The sequence below is a fragment of the Dipodomys spectabilis genome, unplaced genomic scaffold (assembly GCF_019054845.1).
Source record: "Dipodomys spectabilis isolate Male_0828 unplaced genomic scaffold, ASM1905484v1 ptg000373l, whole genome shotgun sequence".
NCBI classification, from domain to species: Eukaryota; Metazoa; Chordata; class Mammalia; order Rodentia; family Heteromyidae; genus Dipodomys; species Dipodomys spectabilis.
In genome coordinates this window covers 732,083-759,254 of record NW_024871050.1, presented here as the reverse complement: position 1 = coordinate 759,254, position 27,172 = coordinate 732,083, and the positions used below count along the sequence as shown (strand labels likewise).

General features: G+C 42.8%; 1 protein-coding gene and 1 pseudogene across 2 annotated transcripts in view; one reads left to right on the top strand and one right to left on the bottom strand.

The window, feature by feature from the left end:
* Positions 1–17,525, bottom strand: part of Aox1 (aldehyde oxidase 1) — a 64,137-nt gene extending 46,612 nt beyond the window's left edge. The window contains exons 1-9 of the mRNA XM_042667002.1: positions 17,412–17,525; positions 11,154–11,211; positions 9,826–9,922; positions 8,517–8,625; positions 6,379–6,505; positions 4,878–4,939; positions 3,166–3,255; positions 1,062–1,142; positions 394–538 (exon numbers count right to left, since the gene is read on the bottom strand). Of these exons, the coding sequence (XP_042522936.1) occupies positions 394–538; positions 1,062–1,142; positions 3,166–3,255; positions 4,878–4,939; positions 6,379–6,505; positions 8,517–8,625; positions 9,826–9,922; positions 11,154–11,211; positions 17,412–17,456 (814 nt within the window). The 5' untranslated portion in view covers positions 17,457–17,525. The remainder of the gene's footprint in view (positions 1–393; positions 539–1,061; positions 1,143–3,165; positions 3,256–4,877; positions 4,940–6,378; positions 6,506–8,516; positions 8,626–9,825; positions 9,923–11,153; positions 11,212–17,411) is intronic.
* A 6,417-nt stretch (positions 17,526–23,942) lies between these two features.
* On the top strand, positions 23,943–26,096 carry LOC122096410 (annotated as a pseudogene). Its single transcript, XR_006145297.1, has one exon. The product of XR_006145297.1 is annotated as a mitogen-activated protein kinase 6-like (transcript).
* The last annotated feature ends 1,076 nt before the right edge of the window (positions 26,097–27,172 follow it).

The following is a 27,172-nucleotide window of genomic DNA, read 5'->3' as shown; positions in this document are numbered from 1 at the left end:
CCTTAGGTAATACAGCTTCCTTAGAATTCTCTTAGAGAACTTCCTAGATACTAGACCAGGAGTAGTCGGGTTTCTATCAAGACATCACTGAGAGATGAAATAAAGAGAAGTTTCAAAATGGGGCCCAGGTCAGTCCTCTCATCATGCCAGAACCGTGGTCACTGCCACCATGGTTCGTCATGAAGCAGGCATTTAGGACACAGGCTGGCTCCACTGAATACACAGGGACTTGTTCGTTTCCTGACAGAAAGTCTCTTGAGCAATGCTCAAGATTAAAGGATTACAGATGCAACCTCAGGCTGCATTTCCTAAGAACTGACCTATATGAAGCTATCTTCCCTCTTAAGTCTTTCCCCTCAGTTTCCTCACAAGAAGTCCCTGGGATCTACATACCTACAGAGGTGTTCCCCATGACCACAGGGGCCTGGGGATACTTAAATTTCACTTCCAGAAGTTCTTTCAGAGTCACTGGTGAAATCCACATCATCCTATCACCACTAAAAACCCTGGTCTTTTGTGGTTGTTTCTCAGCCATTATCTATTGAAAAAAAAACAACAGGGATTCAAGATACTTGTGACCAAACTGCCATCTGCTTCCATTCTATTTGTGTTGTAAAAGATATAGGAAATAGAGGTCTGAAAACTAAAACTAGTGATCTAAAAGTAGAGCTTAGCCAGGCATCAGATTTCAGGATACAAATATGCCAGTGTTTAATTCCTTCTAAAGGCTGTTCCATGTAGTGGTTGTATGCCATAAAGTGCATTTCAGTACTTAATGATTTGCTCTACAAATTATCCAATGGAAAAATGAACTTCTGTAAAAGAGGAAGTGGGGATCATGCCTATGTACATTGTATCTTCATGACTGTATACAGATACCACCATCTGCCCACTTCTCCCTTGGACCATACTCTTCAGAGCTTAGAATAAGAATGACAGATGAGTGTCACCTATTTATTGATCAGCTTTTAAAAGAATTCAAAATCAATCATCCCCCTCTCCTGCCTCCCAGATTTCACCGTCAGTTCTTTTCTAAGATGAGCTCAACTCTCCTTCCTTACCTTTAGCTCTGGAGGAAATATCAGCTCCTGGGTTGGATCCAATGGCAGAAACTCCACTTCTGAGAAGAGTACTGAGCTTGTCTTAAAAAAGAGAGAGAATACCAGAGATTACAGTAGTCTCCCTCACTCTTATTCTCAAGGAATATGTTTTAAAACCCCAAATGGATACCTGAACCTATAGCTAGTATTGAACTTATTATGTATGGCATGGTTTTTCCTATTTATTCTTATTATAAGTCTTAGCATGTATTTTTTCCTTTCCTTATTATGTTTAGAACTTTTACTTTTTCACTTAAAGGAAACACTCTGCAGCTACCTCTGGCAAATATGATTTTCCAAAGTCTTGTGTTTTGAGGACGTTAGCAAGAAAAATAAGACTTGAACTGGGTGCCAGTGGCTTACCCCTGTTATCCTAGCTACTCAAGAGGCTAAGATCTGAGGTTTGTGGATCAAAGCCAGACAGGAAGGAAAAAGTCCGTGAGACTCTTTTATCTCAAATAAACTGCCAAAAAAGCCAGAAGTGGAGCTGTGGCTCAAGTAGTAAAGTGCTAGCCATGAGCACAAAAGCTCAGAGACAGTGTCTAGGCCTTGAGTTCAAGCCCCAGGAGAGATACACACACAGAGTTGAACATAGCATTGCAATATCCTGCCAACTACTAAGTGACAAATAGGTGGGTATATGGTGTGAAAACACTGTGAAAAGGGCTAATTCATGCCTCAAAGTAGAGCTGAGGGGAGTAGAGTGAGATGAGATGTCGTCATACAACTCAGAATGGCATGAATGCATTTTGACACATAGGGATTATATCTAGAATTTTCCATTCGATTATTTACCATAGTGAAACCAAATAACTGAAGCTACAACAAAAGTGAAAGTCTATATAAGGATTGCCTACAGTGTCACTGTCAAGCAACTCTACTTTAAATCCTTTATAGAATGAGGCTGGGAGCAGACAGATCAGTAGGCCAAATTTAGCCAATCCGTCACCATCTCTGAGCTCCCAGTCAGGGTTCCAAGACAGTTTTCTAGCAACTCTGCAGATATCATTGGGGCTCTGATCCTCTCAACACCCCATATCTTCTTGTTGGCCCCTGGGACAGGAAAGGAAATGAGCCAGGTACCCACACATAGGTGATCATGAGCACTTCCTCTATTGCGACCTCATTACTTCCACTGCCTGTTCTTCTTCCTCACATAGCTATTTTGCTTCTTGCCCTTTAAAAAGTCTTCAAAGAGAACTTCTTCAAAAACTGAGTGACAGCAGGGATCAATGTGTTTTTCCCTCATCTAGATAATTATATTTGAGTCCAGAATGAGAGACCAAGTTGCCTCTCATTTTTTAAAGTATTTTTACATCTAGTTTTTAATTGGACATGATATCTCATGGTTGTTATTCTAGCTACTGAGGAGGCTTATGGTTTGAGGACTGCTTGAGAAAAGGTTTGAGAGATCCTACCTTGACCTGTAAAACTCTGGATGTGGGGATGTCTGCCTGTCATCACTGCTAAATGGAAAGCATAAATAGGAGTACTGAGGTCCAGGCTGGCCTAGACATAAACAAGAGGCCCTGTCTAGAAAACACCTAAAGCAAAAAGGGCTGGGGACATAGCTCAAGTAGTAGAGAGCTTGCCTAGCAAAGCAGAACACCATAAGTTCAAACCTCAGTACTCTATGTGTACGTGTATGTATGTATGTATGTATGTATGTGTGTATATAGTATATATTTCTTTTAAATGACACATAGTATTGAGATTGCAATGTGTATATAATATATAATTATATACAGGGTAACTGACCTGCTATCTCAGAAATTTATGATTTCTCACTTGTGTTAAGAACAGTAAAGATCCTCTTTACTAGAACAATTTGGAAATATTCTTTCTATCCAACTGCACCCTTGTATCTATTAACTAACTTCTGTACATCTCCCTGAGTCCTTCCTAGGTTGGCTATTTTCTATGTAGAGCTGGTGTGAGAATGGGGGAAGGAACGTCAGCAGAAGCTCAACTTGGCCAACTTGAGCAGCACTTACTCCTCCAAAGAGGAAGTTATCTGCTGCACATGTGCTGAGGAAACTTTATAACAACTTTACATTTCACTGACCTTGTTATCTTCCTCCAGTTCTGGCAATCCATTTACTCCTTGATCCAAACAGCAAACACCATTTTCTTTACTTTGACAGCAGCCAGAAGCCTAATGGTGGAAAATGAATCAGTAAGAAATTTAATGGTGATTCTCCCATAAAAGAAATGGAGTGGCAGCAATCTAAACATCATAACATAAAATCAATAGGGATATTTAACTCCCCTGGACCTACATTCCAACCAACACCTGATAACTCAAAAATGAGATCATACATCTAATATAGTGAAATTTAAACCTTAGCCTGCCAATGTTATATTACTCTAAAGTTGGGAAAGATCATCCAACATAATGCCTCTTTATAAGAAAATGTTAAATACATTTTAAAACAAACCAAAAAAGTATATAAAGAATAATTAAAATCAAGATTATTAGATGTCATGAAAGCGAATCACTTACATGTAAACATTCTAACCTACTCTAATGAAAACCTGAGTTTAGGATGGGGTTAGCATACCTGCAATCCCAGCTACTCAGGTTAGAAATTGGGAGTATTACAGTTTAAGACCAACTCAAAGAAAAATAGTAAGACTCCATCTCAATAAAACAAGCCCTGTAGCCCAGCACTGGTGGCTAATGCCTGTAATCATAGCTACTCAGGAGGCTGAGAGCTAAGGATTGGGGATGTGAAGTCAAGTCAGCCCAGGCAAGAAGGTCTTCACTAAACTACTCAGAAAAAGCTAGAAGTGGAGCTGTGGATCTAAGTACAGAGTGCTAACCTTGAATAAAAAAGCTCCGGGACAGTGCCCAGGCTGTGAGGGGCTTGAGTTGGAATGCCAGTTAGCTGGGAGGCATAGGTAGGAGAATCTTGGTCCAAGGCTAGCCCAAGAAAAAAGTACAAGATCCTATCTGAAAATTAACAGAATTGTTCCCCTATGTAAAAATGGTCATGGAGTATCTCACATGGAAGAGTACCCACCTAATAAGTGTGGAGCCTGGAGCTCAATCCAAAACAAAAAAATTTTAAATGAATTTATAAGAAAGTTTGAATAATAGTAATTATTAAATAAGTTAAACTATGTAAAGATTTTGTACCTAAGCCTGATGTATAATGATACATACTAACCATGATCAATCATTAATATTAATATTGACTATTCTAAATGCTAACAATAAATATTATAAAGTATTGCTATCATCACTCTGTTTTTATATGTGATATACTACTGTCATAATTTAACTTCCAAAAGGCAATCTTTATATATGTCAAGGTTGTTTGTTGCTCATCTATTCACTCATTCATTCATTCATTCAACAAATATTGATTTCAAAGCTCCTCAGTGAGTGCATCGTGATGGTCGTGCACATGGAGAGCTCTGTTGTCAGGCAGCACACAGTCTAGTGAACAAGTCTATGTTGAGGAATGCACATCCCATGTTCACAGAGAGCTACAGGAACACATGGACAGGGTACCTGGCCCTGATAAACAAATCAGGAGAAACCTCCTAGAAGCAATAACCTGAAGGCAATGTCAAAATGTTTAGGTGCTTAAGATGTGACTCCCTAAACAAGCTCAATGAATGAGGAGGAATCGTTCATCCAAGGTGAAAAATGAGTAGCAGTGGCGGATTTAAATCCTTATTATTAGTAAGGATGATTGTTACCCTAGCACATCTAATTAGCCCTAACCATTTTTCATTGGGAAAAATATACCTGTGTGCCTTTCTACTTACTTTACAGAAAGTCTTGCCTGCTTCAATTATGGGTCTGTATCCAGTACAACGGCACAGGTTACCTGAAGGAGAAAAGCCCAGCTCTGTTCACTGAGTGACCTAGATAGAGGTACAGGCTGCCAAGTACATGATGGAAGGAAGGACCCCAGCCCACAAGGAAGGTCTGCCTAATTTTTTGGTCCATTTCATCTAGAAAATCCTATTTGAAATAGATTTTCACAGCTCAGCCATTTGTACTGGCTTCTACTAAGCAATTTTTATACCTTTCTCATAATAGGTGCTCAAATGACAATGATTTTTTTAAAAACTTGCTCTGTTGTCACACTGCAGAACTAAGTTTAATTTCAAGAAGCTATTTTACTGACACAATTGCCCATATACAAAATGCTATGTATATGAAGTGTATACCATATGATATGTTTGGAGATAAGAATATGCCTGTGGGTAACATTGTCCAAAAACAGAAATGTACTTATTACCTGACTTATGAAATAGTTATTCCCCTGTACAATATCTTAATGACAGCAGTACAATTTTTAACAAAAGAATGCATCTGAGAATCCAGCCTCACAGTTGATGTTTGTGTATATATCCATCACTTCAATTTTGTCATGCCATTTCTATCTATCTATCTATCTATCTATCTATCTATCTATCTATCTATCTATCTATCTATCTATCTATCTATCTATCTATCTATCTATCTACCTATCTATCGGCAGTACTGGCTTTTGAACTAAGGACCTTGAAATTTCCTGCCTGGCTTGCTTGTTAGGCTGGCACTCTATCACTTGAGTTATACCTCTAGCAAGCAATTATTTATTAATTTACCCATTTATTTAGTGACAAAGACACTTAGTAGAAGATCTACTCTCTTAGCAAATATTTCAGTATACAATACAGTATTGACAACTACTGGCACTTATAATTATGGGAATATTAAAAATTAAATGATTTAGGAAATACACCAAAATATACATTAAAAAAGAAATGTGTCAGTGAAATGTAATGTATGGATCTAGTTTAGAGCTTGATTTCAATAAGCTAACATATAGTTTGCATAACTTTGAACAAATCACTTGTTTCTAAACCTCAGTTTCCCATTTAGGAAATGGTGATGATAATAATATCTATCTTACAAATTATTGTTAAGGTAATCTTCAAATAGCTTTTAATCCAGTACATGGCATATGGTAGGTGTACAAGTTATGTAGCATTATCATTTAAAAATAGAACCATAGAGCCAGGTGCCAGTGGTTTACACCTATAATCCTAGCTTCTCAGAGATCTTAGAATTGTGGTTTGAAGCCAGCCTAGGCAGGAAATTCTGTGAGACCCTTATTTACAATTGACTACCAAAAAGCTAGAACTATCAAAAAGCTGTGGCTCAAGTGGTAGAGCATCAACCTTGAGGGAAAACATTCAAGGATAGCTTCCAAGCCCTGAGTTCAAGCCCCAGAACCAAAAAACGAGGGCAGGGGAAGAGCCATGTATAACTTACCACCAAGGGCATCAGTTAACTGATCCAGAGTAGGCTCGGGGTGGTTCCTGAGCAGCGTGTACATGGACATCACCATCCCAGGGGTGCAGAAGCCACACTGGGTGCCATGACACTTGGCGATCCTCTCCTGGAAGCACAGGAAGGTTAGAAATGCTGACCTACGGCATGAGATGGTTCTCAGGAGAGTCCTCCGCTGGGGAAGACTCCCCTGAAAGCTCATTTCAAGACTTCTCTAACTAGGCTGGGTTGACTGATTGCTGAGTTTGCTTCTCCTTCAACCATGCCATGAGCTTCACTTTGGACAGTGGTTCTGAGCCTTTGGAATCATCAAGGGGAGCTTAAAAGTGCTGGGACCCCAGGGGAACCCAGATCACTTGGTGTAGAGTCTCTGGGGAGATTGTTGAGTCACAGACACGTATCTGTGAAAGACTACTGAGAGTCTCAATGTACAGCTGAGGTTGAGAATCACTGACATAAAGGAAGTCCTTCAGAAAAATGAACCAACTACACTCAAGTTAAGACACAATTTGAATCTCTTTGTTGCTTTGTATGTCCCTCCCCCACAGTATAACCCCTGCTTTCACTATATTTGATGTCAGTATAACTTGTGGAGGAGATGGGGGAAAACAAGTCGTTTAAGGATACAGGTCAGGTGGACCTGTTGCAACAATGAGAAGTACAAGTTGTCATGTTGAAAACAAGCTTTACAATGTTGGTGCAGGGGGGGGGGGGGGAAGTGGGGGAGGATTGGGGGGGGAGGGTGGGAAGGGATGTGAAGGGTAAACAAAGGAGGTGGCTGCAATGCTTGATAAGAAATGTACGCATTATCCTGCCCATGTAATTGTAACCCCTCTGTACAGTATGTTCATAAAAAAAATAAATTAAAATAAATTAAAAAAAAACAATTTGAAAAATAACTTGCTAGTTTTTCACGATTGCCTTTTATCTGCCTATTAGTATACCAATGTTCTAGTGTGCAGTTTATAAAGCACCCATCTTAATCCAGAAAAAAATAATCAAGGAAATACTATATTGCTTCCATACTGCCCTTCCCTCACCCCCTAAAACGTAATCTTTGGAGTCTAACTTCTTGGGGACAAGTACACTTTAGAATCTGTCTTCTGACAACATTGAATCCCTGGCAGAAAATGAAAGAGTGTTCCATGCCTGTGTGCACTTGAGTACTGAGGTATTCCTCACGAGCTGCTGAGATTTTACATCTAGAGAATGTGAGGTTTTGCCATTTTCTATGTTGCTTCTGCTTTTCTCCTATCTAAATGACCTCATAAATGACCTTCATTGACTTAGAACAAAGCTGATAGCAATGGCATCTGGGGAATGTATGAATAATCCAAAGTAGGAGTCTGAAGGAGCCTTCTCACTGAAGGCTCTCAAAGGAGTTGTTGTAGGGGAAAGCCACAGACTCCACTGCAGTGCCCATCCCGTGTCTTATGCACAAACCCTGAGCTGGACAAAGCTTTTGATGATGGGGATTTTCACTGAGCTATAAAATCCTGTTATTTTCTACTTTCTAAATGAAAAGGGAAGGAAGGAAGGAAGGAAGGAAGGAAGGAGAGAGAAAAGATAGGGAGGAGGTGAAGGGAGAGAAGAAGGGAGTGAAGGAGAGCAAGAGAGAAAGAAAGAGACAGGGAGGGAGGGAGGGAAGGAAGGAGGGAGGGAGATGGAGAGAGAGGGGGAAAGAGAGAGGGAGGGAGGGAGGGAAGGAAGGAGGTAGAGAGAGAGGGGGGAGAGATGGACAGAGAGAGGGAAGGAGAGAGAGTAGTGTTCCAAAATGTACTTGAGTTCCATTTTTTCTTGATTTGGGGAGGTACAAAGTAGACAGGTCCCACATAATCCAAAAATAGAGGAACAAAACCAGGCCATGTCAGTGTTTTCTTTAAAAAGGGAAACTCTTCTAGTCTCCCAAAAACATCTTTCCAAGAAGTTAGTCATGGAACACTCAGATATCTCAATACCAACATGTCAGGTTTCATTCTTGGCTCCAGCTGGGTTTTACCTGTTAGCAGCAACCAAGCAGCAGGCCCCAACTGCTCTACCTCTACAATCCCAGGAGCTCACATTGTCATCAGCGGTTTTTGAATCATAGAAGACTTACAAGGGCAGAGGTACAGCCTCACCTGAATAGGATGGATTCTGGTCTTGGAGCTTCCTACGCCTTCGACTGTGGTAACAGCAGTGCCATATAGAGAACAGATGGGGGTCAGACAGGCATTGGCGGGATAATGCCTTCAGAATGCAACAGAGAAGCACTCATTACAAATTACCTCGTGTCCAGAGGGAAAGAGGAAGTACTCAGAGTCTCTTACAGGCAGGTTCTGTATGAGATCTCTAGGCTATGCCTCTGCATTTTGTTCTTAATGCAGACTCATATTACTTTTTATTTATTTAATTTTTATTGTAAAGGTGAGGCACCAAGGGGTTGAAGTTCACATAAGTCAGGTAATGAGGACATTTCCTTTGGAACAGTGTTACCTCTTCTCTTCTTTTCTCATAGGTTTTTTTCCCTCCCAACCTCCCTTCCTCCACAAGTAAAATTATACGTGGACATGATAAATTAAACAAGACTCTAAACCTGCACACAGTGAGACCAAAGGGGGAAATTCTTAGGAGAGGATCACAAAGGCTCAATAGCCATGTGCATATGATCATGTAAAATGATGTTTATCAAAAGGAACTCGAAGAAATGAAATGAGGGTTCTTTTTTTTAAAAAATTACTTTTTGTGGATTTTGTTCCCCTTTTGTTGCTGTTTTTTACTTCTGTACTTTTTGTTTTGTATGTAAGTTTATCTGTTTGGGAAAGAAATGGTGGGTGAAAGGGTGAACTAATTTAGCTGATACTCAGTAGACCCTATGTTGAAAATGAACATACTCATTTTACAGAAGTAGACACTGAGGATCAGAGTAATTTACTCATCAACTCAGCTGGAGGATCAAATGGCAGGATTAAAATTAGATATCTTAATTACAGTTCCAGACTAATCTCAAACAACTTACTTGATTTTTCTTTGGATAAGGGCTGACAATGTCTAATTGTTTGCAACTAACTCCCCCACTTAAATGCCATTCCATCTTCTGGGAAGATGCTAGGCTTCGTCTGACCAGGAAGCTGAATTTGCTTTTGTTTGTTTGTTTTTTTGGAAAAAGAAGTAAGTAGGGTATGGCATGTAGAACTTGATTCTCTGCCCCCCCCCCCACCTCCACACACACACAAAGGGGAAAAAACACTGCTAGAAAATATCCAGTTCAAAACGACTCTTAAAAATAAAAACCTGGGGTTGGGAAGGTGGCTTATTGGTAGAGCACTAACCTTGTGCTGAAGAGCTGAGGGACAGTACCCAGGCCCAGAGTTCAGGCCCCACTACCGGACCCAATAAATAAATAAATACCTCTCATTTACCAAATAACTGGACTTAGCTACCAGTTACCTTATCTTCTTGGTTCTAGAGTTGTATTGGGAGATCATCACCGTGCAAGCGCCACACCCACCCCCTCCACAGCCATACTTTGTTCCTGTGAGTCGCACTGAAGAGTCATGGTTAAAGATAAAACATTGTCCATGATTTTCTTTCTAGGATAGCCAGCCCTGACCATAGGAGGCATCATTATTATAGATTGTTAAGTATGTAATTATTTAGTATGTATTTAACAAATGATGTAGGTATGTCTTAGCTGCTATCTGTATTTTGTAAATTCTTGATTTCTTTTTGTGTGTTATAGTATCCCACCCCTCCACCCTGGAGGAAACTAGATCTCAAGTTGCCCCCTCATTCTGTCTCTTCTGTCTCTCTGTCTCTGTCTGTGTGTCTCTCATCAGACTCTAAGAGCTCCCCAAGCCTCTCTAACTCTTCCCTGGTTCCTTTCACAGAGACATATCTCCTAATAAAACTCTTTCACGTCTCTCTCCATTGAGGAAGGGTATGCTTCCTGAAGAATCAGAACAAGATGAGAAATCTTCCATTTTGTAAACTAAGCTTTAAATATTATACATCTGACTGAGTCAGATATCAGTGCCCACTGTTTTCATGTTCAAAAATCTTAGGAGATTCTCAGGAGCATACTTCTGTGTCTAAAAAGTAGCTTTAAACACCTCAGGGTGATGTTCTCTTCCCCCTCCCTCCCTCCAGCTGTCACTTAATTTTGCAGATCATTTTGTGGGGTGTACTGGTCTCCAGAAGACCAGCATGGTAAGGAAGTTTTCCTACAGTGACATTTTTCAGGTTCAAGTTCTCTATAATACACATAAATTGACGTGTTAAATGAAGACTGTTTGTGTAACTACTTGAAGAAAAATATGTCAAATACTTAAAAAAACAAATTTCTTCATGTTTTACTTTCATTTAGGAGATTTCTGTGCTTTCTTTTTTGCCTGGGCTTGAGGATGAGTCATTGAAAAAGTGTGTAAATATTATGACTAATAATTCTAAAGGATGTTTCACCAGTCCCTTTAAACACCCACTGCCTCAATTCCCAAATGCTCGTTTCTCTGATTTGAACCATTGATTTAGTGTTAAAACAGAGAACCGAAAAATCTCGGTTCTTCTGACAGCCACAGCTGTGAAACTAAGATATAGGATTTTCTCAAAGAGGAGACATGGATGAATATAAAGTTGTTTAAAGATGAAACAAAGAGACTCAATATGGCTATAAAAAGGTATTTCAAATATTATATAATAAAGTCATTGAAGCTAAAGACACACATATTCTCTCACTCACACACACAAAGACACACAGACACACACACACACAAGGATACACTTCTTCCTCAGATATGGTAACAGCATTGTTTCAGGATCCACATTTTTTTCTATCACCTATACAAGAGAAAAAAAAGTAGTTATGCTCAAAAAAATCAAGAAAGCTGGTATGATGCTCACATGGGAAAGATTGTGCTAATTTAAGGAAAACGCATATTTTTAGGGAATTAGCTAACACTTCTACTCATATTTTCACATTGATTTCATATTTAGGAACATCTGCGATGCACATATCAACCCTGAAGTGTGGAGTCTCATTCTTCAGCTCAGTTCTCCTGCTCTGTTCCTGACGCCACTGTCCTTGGTCCTGAATCATCACTACTCTGAGGTAGTACTTGTGTTTCCATTAAAGACTATGAATGATGGAGGCATAGAATTCCATTGTGTATATATACCACATTTGTTAGGAAATGGAAAGGCTTGGAAAAAATTATATTAAATGAAGTAAGCCAGGCCCAAAGAAACATAGGTCTCATGGTTTCCCTTATTTGCAATATCTAGTATATGTCTGAGTCAAGCAGAAAAGATCAGATAAGTTGATGTTAGGGAAATGAACCCTAAGATATGTATTCAAATGTTTTTTTTTCTTTCATGGGATTGTTTCTAACACATTTATAAGATTATTTCTTTGTTGCTTTGTATGTCCCTCCCCCACAGTATAACACCTGCTTTCACTGTATTTGATGTTGGTATAATTTGTGGAGGGGAAGGGGGAAAACAAATCGTTTAAATAGGGATACAGGTAGACCCACTGCAACAATGAGAAGTACAAGTCATTATGTTGAAAACGAACTTTACAACTTTGGTGCGGGGGGTGGGGGGCGGGTAGGATTGGGTGGGGGGTGAGGGGAGGATGGGAAGAGATGGGAAGGGGAAACAAAGGAGGAGGCTACAATGCTTGATAAGAAATGTTCAATAAAAAATAAATAAAAATTTAAAAAAAGAAATGTACTCATTATCTTGCCCATGTAATTGTAACCACTCTGGACAGTATTTTCACAATTAAAAAAAAAGACTATGAATGAGCCCTGTTCAGCTTCTCATAGAACACCTGATGTAGATGAGGGAAAAGACAGGAGAAGAACAGAATATGAGGGTGGGGTGGAGTAGAGTAGATGAAGAAAAACAGAAAGAGACAGAGGAGCTTCTGGAATAGAATAACTTCCTGAGAACCATGAGATTACCAAATAGATATCTGAAAAGGAGAAAGACATTCCAACCATGAGCCAGGCACCCATGAGCAAGTGGGAGGAAAGAATGAGCAGATCCATCGCCGCAAGTGGTTGCACCCATGGTTGGGATGATGGGAACATCGACTGCTCTTGTTCCCAAATGGAGGCGTTCTCTTTCCTGATGAGCAATTCGAGGTTTCTTTTATGTTCATAACACATGATTAGCTTCACAAATTCCTAAGTCAGATAATGAAAGGTCATTTCACTAAGGAAAGGTCATTTTCCCTTGCCAGTTACTCTGGTCAGATCAGAACCCTTCATCAATGGGCAATACAGGAAGAGATGTGAGTATATGTGTGTTGGTATGTGCATAGGTGCATGTACACATTCTGTAATATAAGAAAGCATGTGGGACATATTTTAGGCATCCTCAGCTTAACCAGTCCCAAATGGAAGTCTTTATTTCCTTCTTCTCCCCACCGTTTCACAGCCTCACTCTCTGCTAGATCATCTACCCTTTAAAACCTGAGCTACATTCAACTCTTCTTTGAACCTAATACAATCATGTAACTACATCCTGCCATGTCCCTTGAAGAACCTGTACTTCTACTGTCACTATTAGAATAAGCCCTTCACTTCATGCCTGAATAATTATAACCTCTGTCCCACAGGCCTGCCTACTTGCACTCTTGACACCCACAACGTCACCCACTACACCAAATCCAAGTCTATCTCACACGTCTGCTCATGGCCAAATCACCTTGCTGGGAACTCAGGGATTATTAATATAAACCCTCTCTGGAATAATGGAGCCAGACACTCTGCATCTTTAATGAGCAAGCTGCCTGGGTCTCTGGCGAACACATACTCCAGAAATCCTGAAGAACAAGAAGAAATTCAAACTCCTTGGCAATGTGTACTGGGTAAATTGCCTTTTTCACTCCCTGATTATTGACTGGGAGGTTTGCCTTAGAGAAATGGCTGCTCCCAGCGGTGTGTGGTCTTTGGCTTTTCATTATATTTGCATGCAAGGTATTTCTCTGTGCAAAGGACCTCTCTCTACCTACAAAAAAAAAGCTTCATGCCATTCATTATTATGCTCAAATGTTTTCTGTGGAGATCACTACCACTCAGTGTACCCTTCCTTCCCTGATCCCTATATAGGAGGAAAATAAAGAAAATCAGAGAAGTTATTTGCTCATGTAACTGTAACTCCTTTGTACAGTATTTTCACAATAAAAAAACATTAAAAAAGAATCTATTCACTGTTTATCCCAGCCTATCTATTCTCTTTCTTCTGCCTGGAGTAGGGATGAACTGGCTAACTCCAGTAGCCATCTTAAACTATGAGGCCACATAGTAATTGCAACACAGGTAAAAGAAAGAAGGAACTTGGATCTTAGATAATAAGAGGAAACTTGTGGTGTTTTCTCAACTTTTCTGTTTTTAGGTGTACTTTCTACAAAAGGAAATTTTACTTAGGCCTTGAACAACTGTTAGTTTTAAGCCTATACTGTTGCAACTGAAGCTAAAGCTAATTAATAATATGGTGAGCACACTGAACCCCAGTTAATGGAAAGACAGAATCTGAGTAGCCTAGCTAGTACAAATGAACATATTAGGCTTAAAGGATACTTATGTATTTTTTAGAAGAAATTGGCAGAAGAAGAAAGTCATTCTCTTTTAGATATTTGTTTCAGAAGATGTTGCCAGAGATTAGCATCTGGCTCAAAGGGATACTGCCATAAAATTCATTTCTTTTTCTTGATTTGGTAGCTGTCATATTTGGGGGAGGAGAGTGGGAACAGAATTTAAGCAAGATTCTTATTCTGCAAGCTCTTCTTCAACCAGGAAGTTGAGACTAAGATGAGGGCTGGGGATTAGAGAGAGGTGGTGAGGTAATGGGGAATAGATTAATTCTCACTGGCTCTGAACTAGAACAAGGATGTAAGAAGAACTTGGCTGCCCTGGGCAAAGGCCAAGTCATGTGGGTTGTAGGCACACATCCCAGAACAAATCACAGGGTCACAAGAGTTGAATCTGCCCTTTTGAGAGTTCAAGTTCCCATTGCCAAAGTCCCTAGTGGATCAAAGTCAGGGTCAGAACAGAGAAAGAAAGAAAGAGAGAAAGAAAGAAAGAAAAAAGGAAGGAAGGAAGGAAGGGAGAAAGAGAGAAAGAAAGAAGAAAGGAAGGAAGGAAGGAAGGAAGGAAGGAAGGAAGGAAGGAAGGAAGGAAGGAAGGAAGGAAGGAAGGAAGGAAGGAAGGAAGGAAAGAAGGGAGAGAGAGAAGGGGGTCAGGCTGAGAGGGAGAAGGTGGGAAGAAAGAGGTAAGTGTTGTTGGGCACAGTCAGCAGACACCCCACAGTGTCTTAGAGGCTGGAGGGGATGACTTCTGCACTTCCACCTGACCTGCAGGCTGCTTCCAAATTAATCTGTTGGCTCTTCCAGCTTCTTGCCATGTTCACCTCCTCTTCTTTTCTCTGAACTAGTGAGGCCATCCTAACAGCCCAGAAATCTCCTCTTTCTGAAGAAGGGAAGGAAGCACTAATCTCCATCCTTCAAAGATAGCTCTTTCCAGATTCTTCCACTAATACCAAACGAGTCATGAGTACAATGCTCAGTAATTGCTCCTTGGTCTTCTGATGCTTGAGCAGATTCTGGCTACTAATGCAGCAGGTTGTTTTCCTGTCCAGCTGTTAGCAATGACCTCTTCCTTCCCAACCCCTCTGTATGGAGCTTAAATTTCACCCCTCACGTCCAGGGTAAAGATAGCTATTGTTTCCATTTTGTAGAGGGGAAGACCAAGGCTCAGTGTTAGAAAGCGGTTTTTGCTTGAGCTGAGGCCCCCTCAGTCACCGGGCTGCAGGAGCAGGGGGTAGTCCAGGATTCATGCCTTTGGACTCCAGGAGCCAATGTCTCCTGGAATGATATTCTTCGATGTCCAAGCATGGTATGGTATGCACTATTCTGGGGGTTTTCCTCCTCAACTCCATGTTAAATGGGAACCCTGTACTTCTGAGGGGCCTCATAGAGCAAGTTTAGAAATTTCTCTATAACTTGATCTCTGGCAACCATGACAGAGCTTGCTTGCCAATAACTTTAGCTTCAGCTTGATAACACCTTTTGAAGACCTGAGATTTTCACAAAAAGCACATACCAGAGACCATCCTGATTGCCTTCAAAGATTCCTTTAAAAACAAGTTGGTAATCCCAGAGGTCATATCTGACTTTAATACACCTCTTGTCTCTGTGTCTTATCTCCTACTTTCCTAGACTTTTACCCTCAAACCAGAAGGTGTATCTTAGTTTTATTCACATACCAAGCAGTAAAGTATAGGAAGGCTAAGATAATTTTTAATGGGGTAATTGTAAAAGGAGAGTTTATCTCTAAAGTACACAAATGGTTACAAGATATAAAATGGGCCTAAAGATAAGAACCAGCTTATCTACTCTATTAAAAAATCAATAGTATACAAACTGATGTTAATCATTGTGTTAAAAAAAACAACAACTGGGTGCCAGTGGCTAACCTGTAATCCTAGCTACTCAGGAGGATCTTGGTTTGAAGCTAGTCCTGACAGGAAAGTCAGTGAGACTCCTATCTCCAATTAACCACTAGGAAAACGAAGTTGAGCTGTGGTTCAAAGTGGTAGAGCACTAGCCTTGAGTGAAAAAACTCAGGGACAATGCCTAGGCCCTGAGTTCAAACCCCATGACTGACAAAAACAAATTACTATACAGTCTGTATAGGAAGCAGGGGAGAGAAAAAGGGAGAAAAGGTGTTATACGCAAAACACCTGTTACCTCATTGAACTAAAAATCCTTACCATAACTTATAAAAGTCTACTAATCTGCCTTTGTTCAATTCTACTGATCTATTCCTTACACACATAAAACACCTTTTGCCCCAGGATTTTTGCACCTGGAACTTCTCTTCTCAAAATGCTCCTTCCCTGAATGTTTGCTTGGCTCACTTCTACTTCACCCCAGACACTGCTCACAGGTCAGCCTAAGAGGCTCAAATGTCCATCTCCCCTAAAGCAGCAGTCATTGTCTATCTTCTATCCTTCTTCCTTTGGCTTTGTTTCTATACCAGCACACATCACTGCCTGACACCATGCATTTGCATTTGTGTATGCTTATTGGCTGTCTTCCCAGCACAGCAGGCACTCTGTAATTTCTGCATTCGATAAAATCTAACTACAGCCTGGCATATAGCTGGTAACAAATGAACTGAGTGTCAGGAACATTCTCAAGGAGTAAGTAGTGTTGTCCCCTTATAGTAAAGGAATTGTGTCTCTATTTGCAATGAAGAGTTGGAATTTCATCCTTGCTGGTTTAGGCAACCACAAAACCACTTTGCTTGTGGTCTCATTCTGTGATACAAAAAAAAAGAAGACATGATGGGGATACCAATCACTTCACCCTCCAAGGATCCTGGGATCCCATGCAGCAGAGGCACAGGAAGTTTTCATGGAGGCTTGGACAGTTTGAGGGGTCCTCTCTCAGGAAGCGGATGATGAACGCACAAGGCCAAATTAAGCTTTAGAACAGGGCTCAGGAATGAGGGGCTGGGTGCGAAACCTCAGCCAGAGCTGGCGTCCTCTGGACCAGGGCTGAGGCCCTTCTTAGCCAGAAGCAGAAGGCTCTAAATGGGCCAGCACTGGGCACTGCGGAAGGGAGGTCTCTCGACTTTTAACCTTCATGCCTCAGCTTCCCTTTCCAAAGCGGTGCCAGTGTGTGCTGAGAACATTCAGAGCAGATGCCGGGGGCGGTGCCTGCATCCGGGAGTGTTTTAAAGGATGTCCAGGGAAGTTTGTTGCCCCCAAGCTCTGGACCTTTTCTGGAGCAGTCAGGAGATGTATGAGACAGAGGACAGAAGCCACGTGCGGCGGGGGCCCCTACCCCAGCCCCGGAGCCCGGCTTGAGCAAGCGCTACCAGGGTCTCTCTGAGCCCCATGGTCCTGTCACCCCTGGAACCTGCTTTCCGCTCGCTCATCCAGACAGGCCACAGAGGCCCAGCCACCCCCTGGCGGGCAATCGAGGCCGGAGCTCCCGAGCGTGGCCCCGCGGGAAGGGGGCTCACCTTGCGGCCGTTCACGAAGAAGAGCAGCTCGGAGGCCCGGTCCATGGCGGCGGCGGGAGGCCGGAGCACCTGCGGGCTGCGAGGCTGCGGGAGTTTCCAGTCCTCCCACACCCACACCCCTGATGGCTCCGGGGAACTTTCGCCCTCTCAGACAGCTGCGCCCTGGTCACCGGCGCTCTGGGTGGGCTGAGCAACTTTGGCGAATGAGTAGCTGGCCGATGCCCGTCCCCCGGCCCTCCCCGGCCCTCCCGGCCCCTCCCCGGCCCTCCCCGGCCCTCCCGGCCCTCCCCGGCCCTCCCCCCCCCCCGTCCCTCCCGCCCCTCTCCGGCCCTCCCCCGCCCCTCCCGGCCCTCCCCGGCCCTCCCCGGCCCTCCCCGGCCCTCCCGGCCCCTCCCCGGCCCTCCTCGGCCCTCCCCGGCCCTCCCCCCGTCCCTCCCGCCCCTCTCCGGCCCTCCCCGGCTCTCCCCGCCCCTCCCCGGCCCTCCCCGGCCCTCCCCGCCCCTCCCCGGCCCTCCCCGGTCCTCCCCAGCCCCTCCTACCCCTCCCGGCCCCTCCCGCCCCTCCCCGGCCCTCCCCGCCCCTCCCGCCCCTCCCCGGCCCTCCCCGGCCCTCCCCGGCCCTCCCCAGCCCCTCCTGCCCCTCCCGGCCCCTCCCCGGCCCTCCCCCGCCCTCCCCGGCCCTCCCCGCCCCTCCCCGCCCCTCCCCGCCCCTCCCCGGCCGTCCCCGGCCCTCCCCGGCCCTCCCCGCCCCTCTCGCCCCTCCCCGGCCCTCCCCGGCCCTCCCCGGTCCTCCCCAGCCCCTCCCGCCCCTCCCCAGCCCCTCCCGCCCCTCCCGGCCCCTCCCGCCCCTCCCGGCCCTCCCCGCCCTTCCCCGGCCCTCCCCGGCCCTCCCCAGCCCCTCCCGCCCCTCCCGGCCCTCCCCGGCCCTCCCCGCCCCTGTCCCCCCGGGCCACTAGGAGTCCGCGCCACACCCTTGCTGGCCTCGTAGCCTCCGACGCCGTAGGCATGGCCACCTCGCGTTATCCGTCTCCTGTTGGTGCATTCTTCAAAGCGGCTTTTCGGCTCGTTCTGAAGTCCTCGCCGGCCATCAGACCTGCCACAAAAGTTCCATTTTTGGTGCCAGCCGGGACACGGGGGTCGCAGGCCGGCCAAGCGTGGACTCTGCCACTGAGCGACACCAGTGGCGTGCTGGGCACAGCAAGACACTTGCTTCTACTCCGTGTCTGCGGGAAGGGAGCTGACGGACAGCGGCACACGCACTGCTTTCCGCTTTAGAAAAAACAAGCCAAGTTCATTTTTAAAGTCAAGAGCTACCCTGAATGGGATGTTCACACCATTGACAATGTTTATCGGGTGTACATCAAGAGACCTAAAACACCCACCGTGAAAAACTTAAAAAAAAATAAAGCTTGGAAAATACTTACATATAAAGATTGGAATCACCCAGAAGACCACCTTTTAACTCTTGTGTATGTGGTATGTGGTGTGTATGTGTGTGTGTGTGTATGAGTGTGTGTGTGTGTGTGTGCTCGTGTGCCAGTCCTGGGGCTTGAACTCAAGGCCTGGGTGCTGTCCCTTAAGCTTTTATACTCCAGGCTGGTGCACTACCATTTGATCTGTAACTCCACTTCTGGCTATTTTTTTGGTGGTTAATTGGAGATAAGTCTCACAGACTTTCCTGCTGGGGCTGGCTTTACACCGCAATCCTCAGATCTCAGCTGCCTGAATCCCTAGGATTGCAGGTGTAATCTTATTTTCCAAACTTCTTTTCATGTAACGTACCTAGAACATTTTCTGATATTATCTGATTTATGTAAACTTTTTTGTGAAAACACCCAAAATTTGTAAGAGGACAACTAATATGTCTTAGGAAGCAGTGAGTGCTTCCTTCTGAAGTGTGCTAAAGCCTGAGATAGACAGACACTTCGAATTCAAACACATTATCATTTTCAACTGTCAAAAATAAGGTATTTTTAATTTTGATGTTTTTTTGAAACAAAGGCTACTTTATATTGTGCTCCTTTTTCAGTTTAGAAGTGTCCTCATGCTCTCCTTTTTCCATGATTTTAAAAATAATTTTCATGGGTTGTCTTACGATTGTACATATTAATGGGAGTCCAGTGTGGTTTTGATTAATGTTTATGTTGTATAATTAGATTAATTAGTGCATATCACTCTTATCAATTTTTTAATGGCACTAGGGAGTTTGAATTTAGGCCCTTGTGTGCCTCCAGCTTGTTTTTCCTTGGTATTGTTAAGATAGAGTTTTACTTTCTACCAGGCATGCCTGAGCTGTGATCTGCCTAGTTTCAGACTTCCTATCTTCACTGGATGACAGACACACTCCCTCAATTCTAGCCCCCCTTCCATGGAGAGATTTGTTAAGATTTTTCTATCCAGGCTGGCCGGGCACCACAATGTAGTCACCACTCTCAATGATTTATACCTTTTTATAATTTTATCACTTTCAGGTACAATAAGTATCCCACACTCACTTGGTTTATATCCTGTCCCAGATTTATTAAATATATATTTTTTCATTGCTACAATAGGCCAACCTGTATCCTTATTTCAGCATTTTGTTATTGCCCTTCCCCTTTGTGAATCAGTAATTTCTCCAAAGAGCCCTGGTACCTATGAATGGGTAATAATATTTAGGAACCATAATCTGAATAGTAGAGGTTATCATAGCCAATAAGTTGTCATTATTTCTGAGCATATTCAGTGAACATAGCTAGGAAATATAAAATTTTGTAAAGGAAGGGATGAAAAATCCTAAGTTCATATCAATGTCTCTAATTAAAATTCAAGATTGTGAACGTTTAAAAAAAAGTCTTGGATTTTGCCATGATTTGTCCCCATCAAAACTTACGTTGAAGCAACAGTACTGGGAGGTGCAGTCCAATGGCAAGTATTTGGTTAAGGAGAGAAACTCTCACGAGTGGTTTATTGCCTTTCTTCTATGAGCTCTCAGTCTCTTTGGATTAGTTACCATAAAGCTGCCTCTCCTGTTACCTCTTCTTATATGCCAGCTTCCCTTCCACTTCTTGTGGTGGATTCAAACAGCACAAGGCCCTGGCTTCCCAGGTTATGGGCCAAATAAACCTTTAATAAACTACCCTATCTCTGATATGCTATATGCAAAAGACAAAACGTTTTATATTTGTTATCATTTTCTTATGCCAACAATCTTGGTTCTAGAACCTTAACATTAATTGTTTTATCCTATTCACAGAACAATTTTAAAACAAACTCATCAGCCAGGTAGCTCATGCCTGTAATCCTAGCTACTCATGAGGCTGAGATCTGAGGGTCACAGTTCAATGCCAGCCCAGGCAAGAAAGTTCCTGTGAGACTATTATCTCCAATTAATCACCAGAAAACCAGAAATGGAGCTATGGCTCAAAGTAGTAGAGCACTAGTCTTGAGAGCAAAATTATTCAGGGACAGCACCCAAGCCGGCCTGGAGTTCAAGCCTTATGACTTACAAAAACAAAAAACACAGTAGACAGTAGAATAACAGTAACAGTAGTATAGTGAGTGAAAGTCCTCTTTATAGTTCTTGTTATCCTTAAAGTGAACCTACTGAATATGTAAACTCAATTGCCCCCCCCCCCCCCAGGTGATTTATCTCAGTTTTCTGTCACCGACTTGGCAGGAAGTTATTTTCATATGGAGTTGCTTTCAAATAAACTTTCACTTTTTATTTAATTTACATTGTTCTTGTTACAAACTGTAACATAGTGACATTTTTTTGCAAGAAACTTTTGGTATAGTTGACTAAAAGTAGGATTGCATGGTCAAATGATAAATGATATAATTTTGTTGGCTGTTATCAAAATCTTTTCTGTACTTACATAATTTTTACATCCTCCCAGCAGTGTAGAATAATCTCATGTGGTAACACAGTAAAGGGGTTGGATTACCAGAAACTTTGGGGAAGTTCTGAAGGAAGGCACTGCTCAGTCACTATGTATACCTCAGAAGCTAGGTAAAGAGCTTTCAGAACTGAGATCTCTATGGCGAGGATGCAAGGGTGGTGCTGGCATATTAGGATATTATAGGGGTCTCCCTGAGAAAGCTGCTCCATGGCCTCTGAGGAAGCACAGCCCCATAGGTGCTGGTACCTTGGGGAGAACAGGATGTGTGTTCTAGGACTACTCAAGTGGACATAAGTGTAACACAGGGCTCTGTCCTTGGGTGAAGTGCACTCATTACTGAGGAGACAGTGACAAGAAGAGCAAGTTTTTTTTGTCTCTTTCCAACTCCTCTAGTGCCCCCTGTTGTCAGGAGTTAGAATTATTCAGGTAGCAAAGTAGAAATGTTATTTTTCCGAGTCTCAGAATTATATGGCAAAATATAGTTAGGTCTAGAAATGAGACAACAATGTCATTCATTAAAAGTGTAGTATTAGCCATAAAAGAGTGAATGGGACCCAGAAACACAACAAATCACAGAAAAGTTGGACAAATGGGATTGCATGAAGCTGCAGACCTTTGCATGGCAAAGGACATAGCTAGCAAGATCAAAAGAAAGCCCACGGACTGGGAGAAGATCTTCACTAGCCATACAACGGACAAGGGCCTCATATCTAAAATATACCTGGAACAAAAAATTAAATCCCCCAACAACAAATCCTCAAAGAAACAACTGCCCAATAAATAAGTGGGCTAAAGACTGAAAGAGAAACTTCTCTGAAGAGGAAATAAGAATGGCCCATAGACACATGAAGAAATGCTCAACCTCTCGAGCCATAAGAGAAATGCAAATCAAAACAACATTGAGATTCTACCTACCCCAGTTAGAATGGCTAGAATCAAGAAATCTAATAACAACAGATGCTGGAGGGGATGTGGCCAAAAGGGAACCCTACTGCATTGGTGGGAGTGTAAACTTGCTCAGCCACTTTGGAAAGTAGTATGGAGGTTCCTCAAAAGACTCCACATAGAACTCCCCTATAACCCAGCAATCCCACTTTGGAGCATCTACCCGAACAATCACAAACAAGACCATACTAAAGCTACCAGTACAACTATGTTTATTGCAGAATTATTTACCATAACTAAGATATGGAACCAACCCAGATGCCCCTCAGTAGATGAACAGATCAAGAAAATGTGGTATATATACACAATGGAGTTCTATGCCTCCATTAGAAAGAATGACATCGCCCCATTTGTTAGGAAATGGAAAGACTTGGGAAAAATTATATTAAGTGAAGCCAGGCCCAGAGAAACATAGGTCCTATGGTTTCCCTTATTTGCAATAACTAGTATATGTCTGGGACAAGCAGAAAACGTCAGATAAGATGATGTTAAGTGAAATGAATGTCAAGATAGGGACACAAGTGGTTTTTTCTTCCTTGCTATTATTTCTAACATATTTATAAAGTACCATGTGATTTTTTTTTTGTTGCTTTGTATGTCCCTCCCCCATGGTATAACCTCTGTTTTCACTATATTTGATGTTGGTATAATTTGGGGAAGGGAAGGGAAAAAATTGTTTAAATAGGGATACAAGAGGACCCATTGCAACAATGAGATGTACAAGACATTATGTGGAAAAATCAAACTTTACAATTTGGGGCGCAGTGGGGCGGGTAGCTGAGGAGGTGGGGAGGGAAGGGATGGTAGGGGAAAAAACAAAGGAGGAACCAACAATGCTGGATAAGAAATGTACTCATTACCTTGCTCATGTAACTGTAACCCCTCTGTACAGTATTTTCACAATAAAAAACTTAATTAAAAAAAGAGTGAATGGCAACAATCAATAAATAGACAAAGGAGCTAAATAGAGACTTCTCAGAAGAGGGAAGAATGGCCAATAAACACATGAGGAAATGCTCAACATCCCTGGCTATAAAGGAAACGCAAATCAAAACAATACTGAGATTCCATCTCATCCCAGTAATATTGGCTAGTGTCAAGAATATGAACAATAAGACAGCTTCGGAGACACAGCTGCCGCCGGCACAGCTGGAGACCGGAGCCAACCGTGGGGTCAGTCTGCGGCCCGCAGCCCCTTGATGAGTCGGAGGAGTCCCATGGTACAAGAATAAGATGGAGGGTAGCTTTGACTGTGATTGTGGTGAGCTGGAGCTACCTGATCACTAACAAGACATCTTCTGTCAGTCACCAGCCACAGGGCTTCCTGTTGAAATACAGCAGCAGAGGAAGAAAAGAAGCTAAACGGAACTAATGCTTACCAGTACCTTAGAACGATGCTGCTCAGGACCAGTCCAACACTGAATGTATCTGCACTGTGAGGAGAATGTTCATACAAGCCTGTCGTGTGCATATTTATTCACATTTTTGTTAAATGTTAAATCGTTTAGCACAGTAAATCTGAGTGCATAGTATGTCATTTCATTCTGTTTGAGTTTCTGGAGTGTTTCTTTAAATGTCTGCAGAGCTGCTGCCCCTTTCTTGAACTATGAGTACTGCAATCTTTTTAAGTCTCAATATGAATAGAGATTTTTGAGTTTTAAATCTAAGAGGAACTCAACGGGCCTGGTTGGCATATGTAATGAATATCCAGAAAGCATCTCGCTGTGGAAGCATAGTTATTTTTCTTCTCCCTTTTTGAAAGATCTCTCCTTTTGATGCCAGTTTTCTTCCTTGTTTACACAAGTTCAACAATTGGAAAGGAAAAGGCAATAGTAAGGGTTTCAAAATGGCAGAAAAATTTGAAAGTCTCACGAACATTCATGGTTTTGATCTGGGCTCTAGGTATCTGGACTTAAAACCATTGGGTTGTGGAGGCAATGGCTTGGTTTTTTCAGACAATGACTGTGACAAAAGGGTAGCCATCAAGAAGATTGTTCTTACTGACCCCCCAGAGTGTCAGGCATGCCCTCTGTGAAATCAAAATTATTCGAAGACTTGACCATGACAACATTGTGAAAATGTTTGAAATTCTTGGTCCCACACAGACTTGGCTCATGTGCTAGAGCAGGGCCCTCTCCTGGAGGAGCATGCCAGGCTCTTCATGTACCAGCTGCTGCGCGGGCTCAAGTACATTCATTCTGCAATCGTACTGTACAGAGATCTCAAACCAGCTAATCTTTTCATCAATACGGAAGACTTGGTGCTGAAGATAGGTGACTTTGGTCTTGCGCGGATCATGGATCCTCATTATTCCCATAAGGGTCATCTTTCGGAAGGATTGGTTACTAAATGGTACAGATCCCCACGTCTTTTACTTTCTCCTAACAATTATATTAAAGCCATTGACATGTGGGCTGCAGGCTGCATCTTTGCTGAAATGCTGACTGGTAAAATCCTCTTTGCAGGTGCACATGAACTTGGACAGACGCAACTGATTTTAGAATCTATTCCTGTCGTCCATGAGGAGGATCCTCAGGAGCTTCTCAGCGTAATTCCCGTTTACATTAGAAATGACACGACTGAGCCACACAAACCCTTAACTCAGCTCTTTCCCAGAATTAGCTGAGAAGCACTGGGTTTCCTGGAGCAGATTCTGGCCTTTAGCCCCGTGGATGACTTGACTGTGGAGGAAGTGCTCTCTCATCCCTACATGAGTATTTCCTCCTTCCCCACATACGAGCCCATCTCCAGCCATCCTTTTCACATTGAAGATGAAGTGGATATTTTGCTTATGGATGAAATTCAGTCACATTTATAACTGGGAAAGGTACCATGACTGTCAGTTTTCTGAGCATGATTGGCCTATACACAACAATTTTGATATTGAAGAAGTTCAGCTTGACCTGAGAGCTCTGTCTGATGTCATGACGAAGAGGTGCAAGTGGACCCTCAGAAATACTTGGAGACCCAGAGAAGTATCTGGAGGACCTTGCTTTCAAAACCCATTACTCCACACAGCCCTGCTGGCAGTACCTGGACCACCACGAGAACAAGTACTGCGACCTGAAGTGTAGCCATACCTGTAACTACAAAATGAGGTCGTCCTGGTACCTTGACAACTTAGTGTGGAGAGAGCGAGGTTAACCATTATTACGAGCCCAAGCTTATTATTGACCTTTCCAACTGGAAAGAACAAAGCAAGACAAATTGGATAGGAGAGGCAAGTCCAAATGTGGGCAGAAAGGATTGGTGAAGGTCCAGATAGTGTTAGAGGAAGCCTCCCAGCAGTGGGCTGAGAAGGAGAGGGAGAAGAAGCAGGGGTTTGATTTCAAGTACTTCATTGCAGGAACTATTCAGCTCAGCTCGCAGCATGAGCCCACTGCTCATGTTGTTGACAAGTTAAATGACCTGAACAGCTCCGTGTCCCAGCTAGAATTGAAAAGTCTGATAGAAAAGTCAGTGATCCAGGAGAAGCAGGAGAAGGGGATGGCGAACCTGGCGCAGCTGGGGGCCTGGTACCAGTCGTCCTGGGACAGCCAGTTTGTGGGCAGCGGGGAGGAGTGCTTCCCATCAGTCAGTTCTGCTGCGAGGTCAGGAAGGACCAGCAGGCGGAGAAGGAAAACACGTCCACCACCTACTGGAGTGCTAGAAACTGAGCCAGAGGAAGAAGGCAGGCTCGGGGCCAGCCACAGCGGGGAATTCCTCTTTAACAAGCAGCTCCAGTCCATAGGCAGCCCCCAGTTTCCCAGCCCCATGGGGTCACCACTTCAGTGCAGGCCACCTAAACACCTTCTGCTCTGAAATCCTCCCCTCAAATTCCTCACAAGACACACAGCAGCATTCTGAAACACCTGAACTAAAATACTCAGCAGACATTTCCCTTCGTGTTTTTCATGAAATGTGTTTTGTCTTTATTACTAGTGTTTGTCATTTTTTTTTTACTTGAATCAGAAGGTATCATTTAGTAAGGAATTCGTTCTTGGTTCTTAAAACCCAGTCTTTTTTTTCCCTCTCCACGTGAGAGTTTTCATTTTAACTGGCATGCCGTTTGCTCTCACAGAATAGAGCAAGCTAATGCAATGCGGGGGAGGCGGGAGGGGGGCGAGTGTTCGGACACCGCATTCTCCAACTACAAGGAGCTGATTCACAGGAAACAAAAACCTGGCCTTGAAATTTACACAATGAGACTGTACATACTTGCATGAAAATGCCTATTTTTTTCCAAAAACATTTTTCATTCATTAGTATTTTCAAGTTTTTCATACTGTGCACATTTCTTAAAACACGTGAAACCAGCAGCAACTGAAAATGAATGCCGAGTTTGGTACACACGTGTTATCTACCTCAAGGTAACAAGTACGTGGCAGAACCAGTTCCATCACAGCGCCCACGGGGCGCCCTGTGCAGCAGCGTCACCGCCATTGTCTCAAGTGTTCTGATTCCTAGTGCATCACATCTATTTATTTTAGCAAATCAATCTGTTTTCGGTATTTAATTATAACAATTAACTCATTCAAAACCTTTACTTGCAACTACACTTTGTCCACGTGGCACTCTGGTTTGTTGCCTACCTAGCTGAACCTACAAGTCAGCTCATCCTACAGCTGCCATCTACTTCACCACTACTATGTGTTCATTTAAGTAAGTACTCACTGTGTATAGGAATTTGTATTTTGGAGGTGTTTGATCTATCTACAAAGAAAATTTAGGAATTACTTTATTATAAAATGCTCCTAGAAGTCTTGTGTTTATTTTTTAAAGCCTGTAACGTTAGGTACTCATTATGAGTTTCCCAGTTGTACATGGTAGACATTTGTTGTTTTTGCTGAATGATCTATTATTCCTCATCCCCAAGGCAAGCATGATAAACTAGGTTAAATGTAGCATGGGACAGCACAGTCTTAGAGTTGGTTCCATCTATTTTATTTGCTGAATA